Source organism: Emys orbicularis, chromosome 13 (genome assembly GCF_028017835.1).
Source record: "Emys orbicularis isolate rEmyOrb1 chromosome 13, rEmyOrb1.hap1, whole genome shotgun sequence".
NCBI lineage: Eukaryota > Metazoa > Chordata > Testudines > Emydidae > Emys > Emys orbicularis.
Window position 1 is genome coordinate 12,820,002 of NC_088695.1, and position 12,894 is coordinate 12,832,895.

The 12,894-nt window shown below is 45.1% G+C and overlaps 1 protein-coding gene across 1 annotated transcript; it reads right to left on the bottom strand.

Moving 5' to 3' along the window:
* Nucleotides 1-10,860: 10,860 nt before the first annotated feature.
* On the bottom strand, nt 10,861-11,814 carry LOC135887622 (olfactory receptor 10C1-like). Its single transcript, XM_065415341.1, has one exon. It carries the CDS (start codon nt 11,812-11,814, stop codon nt 10,861-10,863), a length of 954 nt encoding a protein of 317 aa, XP_065271413.1.
* Nucleotides 11,815-12,894: the final 1,080 nt, after the last annotated feature.

The following is a 12,894-nucleotide window of genomic DNA, read 5'->3' on the forward strand; positions in this document are numbered from 1 at the left end:
AAATTTATTCCAGTGCTTAACTACCCTGACAGGAAGATTTTCCTTAATGTCCAAGCTAAACCGCCCTTGATGCAATTTAAGCCCATTGCTTCTTGTCCTATCCTCACAGGTTAGTGAGAACAATTTATCTCCCTCCTCCTTGTAACAATGTTTTATGTACTTGAAAACTGTTATCATGTCCCCCCTCTGTCTTCTCTTCCCCAGACTAAACAAACCCATTTTTTTTCAATCTTCCCTCATAGGTCATGTTTTCTAGACCTTTAATGATTTTTGTTGCTCTTCTCTGGACTTTCTCCAATTTGTCCACATCTTTCCTGAAATGTGACATCCCCCAGAACTGACTGCAATAAGCCAGTTGAGGTCTAATCAGCACAGAGTAGAGCAGAAGAATTACTTCTCGTGTCTTGTTTACAACACTCCTGCTACTACATCCCAGAATGATGTTTGATTTTTTTGCAACAGAGTTACACAGTTGACTCATATTTAGCTTGTGATCCACTATAACTCCAGATTCCCAGATTCCTTTCCGCAGTACTCCTTCCTAGGCAGTCATTTCCCATTTTGTATGTGTGCAACACATTGTTCCTTCCTTTTGTGAAAACGTTGGAAAGATTTAGTTTTTATTCCAGTTCTGAACACGAACAAACTTAGAATCTTTGAACGTTGTCACATAATGGGATTGTTACAAACACAAACACATGCTCGTGAGTAACTTTTTGTGTTTTATAGATTACTCCAAGAAATAAAGTAACAGACATAAGGTACAGTTACTCTGCAAAAAAATGTGTTCTTAACTCAGGTTAGCTAACCATTATTAGTGAGCTTGGTTTAAAGTAGCAGTGCAGATATGGCAACTCAGCTTTTAACTTAAGTTAGCAAATCAAATCCTACCCCGGGCTCACTTATAGGCTATAACTCAAGCTCCTAACCTGAGTTAAATGCCAAGTTGCTGTGTCTTCATTGCTATTTTAAACCAAGTTGGTGATCGTGGTTTAGCCTACCTGAGTTAAGAACACCTCTAATTTTGCATACCTAGGGGTATGTCTACACTGGAGCTGGAGGAGTAATTTCCAGCTCAGGTAGACATACCCGCTGTAACTTTTACAAAGCTAACATGTTGTAAATAGCATTTTAGCCATAGCTGCACAAGCAGTGAGATGAGCTACCCATCCTGAGTCCTATCCCATCTGAAAACCAAGGTATGGATTCAGGAAGCTAGTCCATCCTGCCAACTATGCAGCTGCCACTACATTACTATTTGTTGTGCACTAGCTTGATCAAAGCTAGAGCGGGTACATTTGTCCAAGTTTGAAATTTCACTTCTTGCTGCAGTATAGACACACCAAAAAATGTTTGCAGGATTGGAACCTTCAAATGTTCCTAGAAATAGGATCACACTATTAACAAATGTGAAGAAGGCAATTAACTACAGAGTGGTACTTACTGAAATATCAGGTTATAGGCACGTAGAGATTGAATGCTTTCAAATTTCACTGCAGATCCAAGATTCCAAATCTGTATCTGGAACGTCTTCATTGACTCCAAAGGGTGCATGTGTCTATCTGATAGTATGAGAGTGTTTTATTTATCTGCATTGTATCCCTTGGGAGACAGTCGCTGAAGCATTTCATATTGTGACTAGTAATTGATGGAACAGCCAGATCCGTGATTATTCTGCTTTGATGCAGTATGTGGGTGTCATCTGGTAGCAGAGTATGCATTTTAGTTCATTATTAATTATTACTGAGTCTCACACAATGAATGAGAGCTAAAATTAATTAGTCTTGCTTTTGTGTGTGAGAACTCGTAGGGATGAAGAAAGAAAAGCCTTCAAAAAACACTGCAAACTGAGGTCAGGTTGGAAACTTGGGGTGTGTGGGGGGTTACTTTTCTTTGGGCATGAGTCGTCTCTCATTTACACCAGATTTAAATCAGTGTAACTCAATTTGGCCATATTTTAGCCCCGCTCCAGCACTTTTTCAACACTCCAGCAGTGCAAAGCGTCCATTAAACCAGTTTAATCAGCCTGCTGTGTATTTCCCATGCATAGGATGATTGCCAGACCTGGGTGTAGAAGAAACTAGAGACAGCTGGCTTGACCAAGAGTTTTTTTACCCCCAACGATCCCTGGTTGTTGGAAGGGCCTCTTGACACCATAATCACATTAGTGTAATTTAGGGAAGCCCAGAGGGTACTCCAAGTGGAAACCAGATGAATAAGCCTTCAAATTGGCCTAGAGAACAAAGAGTCATGTAAGCATCTGGCAGCAGCTTGCAGTGATCTTTCCTTCCTCCCACCAAGTTACTGTGCTATGTATGGAGATAAATTAGGCCACTAATATCAGCAGATTTAGCCTAATTAAAAAACAGTGTAACTGAAAAAAGAATAAGGATCATTGCCTTCGATTGAGTTATTGAGCTGATTTACTTTGGGATGAATGAGCATAGCAACACGCCTTTTGATGTTAATTAAGCTATTCCTGATTCTCACCCAACTGAGTGTGAGAAGAATCAGGTCCACTGATTCCATTGTAGTTACTCCTGATTCACATTGGGATGAGGAGAGGGAAATTAGCTCCACTGACCCCAGCAGAGTTACCTTGGTTTACAATGCAGATTTTGCTGGGGATAGATCCTCAGCTCCACTCTGAGGAACGCAGGAAGAACACTGCCTCACCTATTTTGGCTTGAAGCCCAGGAAAGGGTTCCAAAGCAGACAATGTGTAGGGATGTTGAGATATTGGAGTTTTGGTTTGGATCTTGTCAACCTACCAAAGGCCAGGACTACTTACATCAATAGGAGGCAAGAACAATCAGCTTCTTGCAGTATTGGGACCTTTGTATGAAATTTTCTCTTTGCTAGGAAGCAGATGGTTACCTTTTCCTTCTTTGGCCATGTGGTTCTCCTGATGTATAAAAATTGGTTCTAGAGAATAGTTTGGGAAAGGGAAATTATGGGAGATACTTACTCTTTCTGAGACTCTGCTGTTGCTTGTACTTTGTTTGGGTAGAAGGTAAAGACATATAAACCTGGACTGGATTAAATTTTCTATGAAAAATCATGTATAACCTTAACTCTACCCCCTTGTGTGATAGAGTGTGATCCCTTATGTGATAAGGAATATGTAGCCTTAACTCTGACTTCTTAGGCAAGGCACTCTGTGCAACTTTAACTTTGCACTCATGTTGCTACAGTGATAAGCAGAGAAGAGACAGGGATCAGGGGTAATTGATATAAAACTGAATATTAAGTGTGTCTGCTGGACATGGATCCTGTGGTTCTCTAAGGCTCTCTAGGTCCCAGACCAACTCTCAAAACCTGTGCAGCCAAATTTCACAGCACAGGAGCTCCTTGAATCTGGGATGGAGTAAATATTAATGAGAAAGAGTGACCTCTGGTGGTATGCACAATGCTGCATCTCCAGAATTAATGCATTCCCTCTTTTTGTCTCTCCAACTTAATTTTTAACGTGGTTGCATCACTATCCAGCTTTCAGATCAACAGCTGTGGTGTCACACCAGATTTACGCTGCTTTCACTAATTGACTTCAGTGGCCTTACTCCAGAATTATACAAGTCTACATGAGCTCAGAAGATGGACCAGAAAGGAAGTGTTGTGCAATGGTTATGGTGTTAGCCTGGGACTCGGAAGACATGCATTCAACTCCCTGTTCTGCCACAGATTTCTCGTGTGACCATGGGCAAATAACATCGGCCCAAGGACTTTTGAAAATCCCACTAGGCATCTAAATTCCTTTAAAATTTTTGACTCTTGAGAAAAATTTTAACTGGACATCAGGCCCCAATTTTTAAAAGTATTTAGGCATTGCATGTTCAGAATTGCAACACCTAACTGATTTAGGACTCTAAGTCTCATTTTTAAAAGAGATTTAGGCACTTAGGAGACAAAATCTCATTTACAGTCAGAGGGATTTAGGCTCCTAAGATCCTTACTCCATTTTGAAAATGAGACTTAGGCCTGGTCTACACTACGAGTTTAGGTCGAATTTAGCAGCGTTAAATCGAATTTAGCCTGGACACGTTCACACAGCTAAGTCCTTCTTTTGGACTTAAAGTGCCCTTTAAACCGGTTTTCTTTACACCACCTCTGATGAGGGGATTAGCACTAAAATAGGCCTTTACGGGTTGGAACTGGGGTAGTGTGGAGAGAATTCGACATTATTGGCCTCCGGGAGCTATCCCACAGTGCTTCATTGTGACCGCTCTGGACAGCAATCTCAACTCAGATGCACTGACCAGATAGACAGGAAAAGCCCCGCTAACTTTTGAATTTCATTTCCTGTTTGCCCAGCGTGGAGAGCACAGGTGACCACGCAGAGCTCATCAGCACAGGTAACCGTGATGGAGTCCCAGGATCGCAAAAGAGCTCCAGCATGGACCGAACGGGAGGTACGGGATCTGCTCACCATATGGGGAGATGAATCAGTGCTAGCTGAACTCCATAGCAGTAAACAAAATGGCAAAATATTAGAAAAAGTCACAAAGGCCATGAAGGACAGAGGCCATAACAGGGACGCACAGCAGTGCCGCGTAAAAATTAAGGAGCTAAGGCAAGCATACCACAAAGCCAGAGAGGCAAATGGAAGGTCCGGGGCAGAGTCGCAAACATGCCGCTTCTACGCGGAGCTGCATGTGATGCTAGGGGGTGCAGCCACCACTACCCCAACCGTGTGCTTTGACTCCATCAATGGAGAAACATGCAACAGGGAAGCGGGTTCAGGGTACGAGAAAGATGAGGATGAAGATAATGTAGATAGCGCACAGCAGCAAGGAAGAGGAGAAACTGGTTTCCCCGACAGCCAGGATCTGTTTATCGACCTGGACCTGGAACCAGTAACCCCCAAACTCACCCAAGGCATTCTCTCAGACCCTGAGGGCACACAGGGGACCTCTGGTGAGTGTACCTTTGTAAATATTACACATGGTTTAAAATCAAGCGTGTTTAATGATTATTGATTAATTTGCCCTGGCAATTGCGGCCAGTACAGCTACTGGAAAAGTCTGTTAATGTGTATGGGGATGGAACGGAAATCCTCCAGGGATATCTCCAGAAAGCTCTCCTTCATGTACTCCCAAAGCCTTTGCAAAAGGTTTCTGGGGAGGGCTGCGTTATCCCATCCGCCATGGTAGGACACTTTACCACGCCAAGCCAGCAGCACGTAGTCTGGAATCATTGCATAACAAAGCATGGCAGCGTATGGTCCTGGTGTTTGCTGGCATGCAGACAACATCCATTCCTTATCTCTCTTTGTTATCCTCAGGAGAGTGATATCATTCACGGTCACCTGGTTGAAATGGGGTTATTTTATTAAGGGGACATCCAGAGGTGCCCTTTCCTGCTCTGCAGAACAGAAATGTTCCCCGCTGTTAGCCACACAGTGGGGGGGAGGGGTGAAGTGATCATCCTGGGGAATTGGGTGTGGGGGGGGCGAGATGGGTTTGTGCTGCATGTTAACCCATAAACCGCAGCCACTCCTTTTACATTGCCAACCCATTTTAAATGGCCAACCCAACGGGTGCTTGGTATGGGAAATGAGGGCGCTGCTGTTTGAAACCATTCCCACATGTTAAGAAGGTTAAAAAAGCCAAAAGACTGTGGCTTACCATGGCTGCCTGCAAGCCGAAATCTGTTGCCTGGCACTGCGTGAGTGATCTCTCACACCAAACCGGCAGGCCCTCAATATAAGAGGAAAAATGTGACCTTGTAACGAAAGCACATGTGCTGTGTAATGTCAACATCAAAATTTAACATGAAAGAGTGTACCCATTGTTCTCTAAAATGTGCCTTTTTTAACCACCTCTCCCTTCTCCTCCACCAGCTGCAAATGTTTCTCCTTCGCAGAGGCTAGCGAAGATTAGAAGGAGAAAGCAGCGGACTAGGGATGATATGTTCTCAGAGCTCCAGATGTCCTCCCACGCTGAAAGAGCACAGCAGAATGCATGAAGGCAGTCAATGACTGACTACAGAAAAGCACAATATGAATGAAAGGAGAGGTGGCAGGCTGAATCGCGGGCTGAAAATGATAGGTGGCGTCAGGTTGTAGACAGAAGGCAAGAGTCGATGCTCTGGCTGCTGGAGCATCAAAGTGATATGCTCCAGCGTATGGTTGAACTGCAGGAAAGGCAGCAGGAGCAGAGACTGCCGCTACAGCCCCTGTGTAACCAACAGCCCTCCTCCCCAAGTCCCATTGCCTCCTCACCCAGACGCCCAAGAACACGGTGGGGGGGCCTCCGGCCAGCCAGTCACTCCACCCCAGATGATTGCCCGAGCATGGGAAGGCTGGCCTTCAATAAGAGCTAAAGTTTTCAAGTCTTAAACCGCAGTGTGTCCTTTTCCTTCCCTCCTCCCCCACCCATCCCGGGCTACTGTGGCAATTATCCCCCTAGTTGTGTGGTGAATTAATAAAGATTGCATGAATGAGAAGTAACAATGACTTTATTGCCTCTGCAAGCGGTGCTCGAAGGGGGGAGGGGAGGGTGGGGTGGTTGGTTTACAGGGAAGTAGAGTGAACCGGGTGGGGGGGGGGCGGAGGGTTCATCAAGGAGAAACAAACAGAAGTTTCACACCATAGCCTGGCCAGTAACAAAACTCGTTTTCAAAGCTTCTCTATTGCGCACCGCACCCTGCTGTACTCTTCTAATTGCCCTGGTGTCTGGCTGCACATAAGCAGCGGCCAGGCAATTTGCCTCAACCTCCCACCCCGCCATAAATGTCTCCCCCTTACTCTCGCAAATATTGTGGAGCGCACAGCAAGCAGCAATAACAATGGGGATATTATTTTCGCTGAGGTCTGAGCGAGTCAGTAAGCTGCGCCAGCGCGCTTTTAAACGTCCAAATGCACATTCCACCACCATTCGGCACTTGCTCAGCCTATAGTTGAACAGGTACTGACTACTGTCCCGGCTGCCTGTGTACAGCTTCATGAGCCATGGTATTAAGGGGTAGGCTGGGTCCCCAAGGATCACGATAGGCATTTCAACATCCCCAACGGTTAATTTCTGGTCCGGGAAGAAAGTCCCTTACTCCAGCTTTCGAAACAGAGCAGAGTGCCTGAAGACGCGAGCATCATGTACCATTTCCGGCCATCCCACATTGATGTTGGTGAAACGTCCCTTGTGATCCACCAGGGCTTGCAGCAGCATTGAAAAGTACCCCTTGCGGTTTATGTACTCGGTGGCTTGGTGCTCCGGTGACAAGATAGGGATATGGGTTCCGTCTATCGCCCCACCACAGTTTGGGAATCCCATTGCAGCAAAGCCATCCACTATGACCTGCACGTTTGCCAGAGTCACTACCCTTGATACCACCAGGTCTTTCGTTGCCCTGGCAACTTGCATCACAGCAGCCCCCACAGTAGATTTGCCCACTCCAAATTGATTCCCGACTGACCGGTAGCTGTCTGGCGTTGCAAGCTTCCACAGGGCTATCGCCACTCGCTTCTCAGCTGTGAGGGCTGCTCTCATCCTGGTATTCTGGCGCTTCAGGGCAGGGGAAAGCAAGTCACAAAGTTCGATGAAAGTGCCCTTATGCATGCAAAAGTTTCGCAGCCACTGAGAATCATCCCACACCTGCAACACGATGCGGTCCCACCAGTCTGTGCTTGTTTCCCGGGCCCAGAATCGGCATTCCACGGCATGAACCTGCTCCAGTAACACAATGATTTGCACGTTGCTGGGGCCTGTGCCTTGTGAGAGGTCTAGGTCCATGTCAATTTCCTCATCAATCTTGTTGCCGCGCTGCAATCGGCTCCTCGGCTGGTCCTGGTTTTGCTTTGTCATGTCCTGGCTCTGCATATAGTCCAGGACAATGCACGTGGTGTTCATAGTGCTCATAATTGCCGCGGTGATCTGAGCGGGCTCCATGATCCCAGTGCTATGGCATCTGGTCTAAAAAAAGGCGCGAAACTAGTATCTGAGGGAGGGAAGGAGGGGCGAGTGATGACATGGCGTACAGATACAGGGAATTAAAATCAACAAAGGTGGCTGTGCATCAGGGAGAAACACAAACAACTGTCACACAGAATGGCCCCCCAAAGATTGAACTCAAAACCCTGGGTTTAGCAGGCCATTGATTTCATGGAGGGAGGGGGAAGCAAATGAATATAGAACAAATCTATTTTTTTACATCTTAAGCTGGCAGACGATGGTGCAGCATGACTGATAGCCCTCGGCATCTTCTGGGTGCTTGGCAGAAAATACTGGGTGCTTGGCAGAAAATAGCGTACTACGACTGATAGCCATCCATCATCAGCATCACTGGGAAGGAATCATTGGGAAGACAGCAGAATAGGACTGGGGGATATATGGAGTTTCAGGCACGGCGATGGTGATGACGATGGATACCAGTCGTAATACACTATCTACTGCCAAAAGGCAAGGGGCTGCTGCTGTGTAGCAATGCAGCCCCACGTCTACCAGCCCCACATCTGCCAGCCACCAGATCACCGATGAAGGCTACCAGTCATACTGCACCGTCTACCACCAAAAGGCAGTTAGCTGCTGCTGTGTAGCAATGCAGTACCATGTCTGCCGGCACCCAGATGACATATGATGACGGTGAGCTGAGCTGAGCTGAGCGGGCTCCATGCTTGCCGTGGTATGTTGTCTGCACAGGTAACCCAGGTAAAAAGACGTGAATCGATTGTCTGCCATTGCTCTGACGGAGGGGGAGGGGCCTGACGACATGTACCCAGAACCCCCCCCCCTTCCCCCGACACTGTTTTGCATCATTCAGGCATTGGGATCTCAACCCAGAATTCCAATGGGCGGTGGAGACTGCGGGAACTGTGGGATAGCTACCCATAGTGAAACGCTCCAGAAGTCGACGCTGGCCTCAGTACTGTGGACGCGGTCCACCGACTTAATGCACTTAGAGAATTTTATGTGGGGACACACACAATCGGCTGTATACAACCGATTTCTATAAAACCGGCTTTTGTAAATTCGACCTAATTTCGTAGTGTAGACATACCCTTAGACTCCTAAATCAGTTAGGCTGACCACAGCATCATCTATACCTTTAACAATCTTAGGGACAGATTTTCAAAGGTATTTATTTAGGTACCTAAGGATGCAGATGGATGCCTACTGGGATTCACAAATGTAGCTAGGTCAATGGGAGTTAGATGCCTAAACTGCTTAAACATTTCTGAAAGTCCCATTAGGCACCTATCTGCATATTGACACACCTACACACCTTTTCTAATCTGGCCATTGTACCTCATTGCTCCTGTGACGTTGCACCCCATAATGCTTTATGGGAATATGCTTATGAATGTATATATGACATAACTGGAATATGTTTTAAGCTACATATGCTTTGTAACATATCTCTGCAAAGGTTATGATCTACTGAATATATTCATCCTGTTTGTATGCATGTATCATTTTTGTATTCAAAGTTATGACTATTGGCTGTGTACTTGTTTGATTTTAAGTAGCCTTAGTAAGGCATTTTGGCAGCTTCTTTAGAAAGGAATTTGCAAGTTAAGTGCCCAATCAAGAAACAGTTAATGGACAATGGATCTTGGAAGGCTCCAATCCACATAAGAAGTCTACCTGAAGACATTCACGATAGCATGTGAACAATGGTCGCTACCTGTAAGTTCTGAGTCATGCATGGACATGTGACTTGCCCATGTGTCTCTAAAACTCCATCTTGGAGCTGAATTCTGGATAGGAGAGAGGAGGGGGACCACCCATGAGAGAAAGTCTATTTAAGTCCCTGGAAACTCCTCCATTTTGTCTTCAGATGGCTCAAGAGATAGCCTCTCCACCCCCAAAGGATACCTGAAAGAAACTGGAACAAAGGACAGTAACCACAAGGGGTGTGAGTGATTTCTGGACCCAAACTAGAAGGAGACTAGTCTGTAAAAAGCAACAGAGGGTCCTGTGGCACCTTTAAGACTAACAGAAGTATTGGAGCATAAGCTTTCGTGGGAGAATTGCATCTGATGAAGTGGGCATTCACCCACAAAAGCTTATGCTCCAATACTCCTGTTAGTCTTAAAGGTGCCACAGGACCCTTTGTTGCTTTTTAAAGATTCAGACTAACATGGCTACCCCTCTGATACTGGACTGTAAAAGAAGCTTACTGGAACATCTCTGAGGGTGAGATTTCATCTATAATCATTTTCTTTCTATATTAGGCATAGATGTGCGTGTTTTATTTTATTTTGCTTGGTAATTCACTTTGCTCTGTCTGTTATTACTTGGAACCACTTAAATCCTACTTTTGTATTTAATAAATCACTCTTTACTTGTTAATTAACCCAAAGTATGTATTAATACCTGGGGGGGGGGGGGCAAACAGCTGTGTATATCGCTCTATCAGTGTTATAGAGGGCGAACAATTTATGAGTTTAAAGTATAAGCTTTATACAGGGTAAAACAGATTTATTTAGGGATTGGACCCCATTGGGAGTTGGACATCTGAGTGTTGGAGACAGGAACACTTCTTAAGCTGTTTTCAGTTAACCCTGCTTTTCGGGGGCATTGTTCAGACCTGGGTCTCTGTTTGCAGCAGGCAAGGATGTCTGGCTTAAACCTGACAGGGCACTGAAGTCCTTAGCTGCCAGGGGAAACAGGCTCAGGGGTAGTCTCAGCACATCAGATGGCAGTCCCCAAGGGGGTTTCTGTGATTCAACCTGTCACAGCTCCATCTTTAAAACTTAAATTATAGCATTTTCCTACTGCACAGAGGAAATGTGAGGTTAAATCCAATAAAGATTGTGAGATGCTCAGCTACTATGGTAATGGGGCCAGATAAGGGCCTAGCATAGATATAAAGCCCTTAAAAGAATTGAGCTGGAGACATTTACAGTCAATCAAATTCCTTTATTCAATGGAACCTTCTTCTCCGTACCATTCTCCAGAATGCATCCTTCACCTCCTTGTTCCTCAGGCTGTAGATGATGGGGTTTAGCATGGGTGTGATAACTGTGTAGGACAGAGAGAGAAACTTGTCTGTGTCTGGTGAGTAGGAGGCATTGGGCTTCAGATACATAACACAAGCGGAGCCATAGAACACTGTCACCACCATGAGGTGTGAGGAGCAGGTGGAGAAGGACTTCCTCCTGCCCTCCACCGAGGGCATTCTCACGATGGTGGAGATAATGCAGACATAGGACATGAGGATCAGTACAAAGGGGAAGGTGACAAAGAACAGAGCCACCATGAAGACAGCCATTTCATTGTGGGAGGTGTCTCCACAGGCCAGCTTCAGCAGTGGAGGGATGTCACAGAAGAAATGATTAATCTCATGGGATCTGCAGAAGGGTAGGGTGAATACCATGCTGGTGTGACCGAAGGACATGAGGAGACCACTGAGCCAGGATCCAGCAGCCAGTCCAGTGGACACCTTCCTGTTCATAACCACGGGGTAATATAGAGGCTTGCATATTGCAACATAGCGATCGTAGGCCATGGACGCCAAGAGAAAACACTCTGACCCACCAAGGAAAAAAGAGAAATAGGTTTGCACAGCACAGCCAATGAAAGAGATGTTTTTTTCCCCAGAGAACAGATTCCCAAGCATCTTGGGGACATTGATGGATGTGTACCACATCTCCAAGAAAGACAGGTTCCTTAGGAAGAAGTACATGGGGGTGTGAAAGGCTGGGTCAGCCAATGTGAGGACAATGATTAGAAGGTTTCCAGCCAAGGTGACTATGTAGGTGACCAGAAACACTGAAAAAAATAAATGCTTCAGGCTGGGAATGTCAGAAAATCCCAGGAGAATGAATCCAGTGATTGTTGTGCTGTTTCTTCCCACTGTTTCTTGGCTATTTTTCATCCTGAAAAAGAAAAGGAAACAATAAGTTGTCACAGAATACTTTCCCCCACTCTGCCGTCCTCCACTGTCAAACAATTTCTCCAGATAATCAGAGTCTTCCTGTGAATTTTAGGAAGCTAAGAATTTTGTCTTTTTTACAATTTGCTGAAACCTGTGTCTCTAATTCACTAATGCTCAGAGCTGTCCTGTGCAACATTTCTTAGAACGCGAATGAATATCTGCTAAAGTTTGAATTTCCGGGTACTCTGTGCTGGATCTTAGAGCAGTTCAGTGATGGATGTTTTATGTGGCTTTTACCCATGGATCCTTGCCCCCCCCCCCCCCCAGTATTGTGACTAAAATGTGTTATGAGATCCAGCAAATTTTCAAACAAGGTTAATTTGGGAGTGAGCAGGAATGTATCTCATGAATCCCTTAACCAAATGACCAAATAGTTTTAGAACACTATTTCTAACCTAGTCCATCCAATTTTGTGAAAACTCACCTTTTAAACAGACAGCTCTATGTAATGTTAACTTTGGCGCAGTCCCATAAGGCCAAAACAGTAAAAGTGACGAGTGATTTTGTGTGATTCTTCACTCTCTCATGAGCTCAGTGCAAATGTAATTGCTTTGGGTCTGATGCGCCACTGAGTTTCTATAGCATTATAGCATTATGCCCATGTAGGTCCAATGAGCCAGAATCATCTGGTGTAAATCAGTTAATGGAGCTATGTGCATTTACACCAGATAAGGATCTGGCCCTTGAATTTCAAAGGAGCTACAATGGTCCTAAAACTGGTGAAGTGGAGTAAAAGTAATCAAGAATATAGGATGACTGAAAAATCAAGCTAAGTTGTCCCGAGTTATCCATCAAAAGTGGAGGCACTTAATATCTGTGGTAATTTAGTTCAGCGCTCATAAAGCAAGGATTGCACAATGCATAGTAACTGATATATCGTAAAGGGAAATTACCACTGACCTGAATAGAAAAGGATGTGAATCATACCCTGGATTGCAAAAAGCCCAAGATATGATGTGTTTGAAATGATTCCTAATTCATTCTGTCCCAATCTATACCTGAGATCCTACCACTCCCATA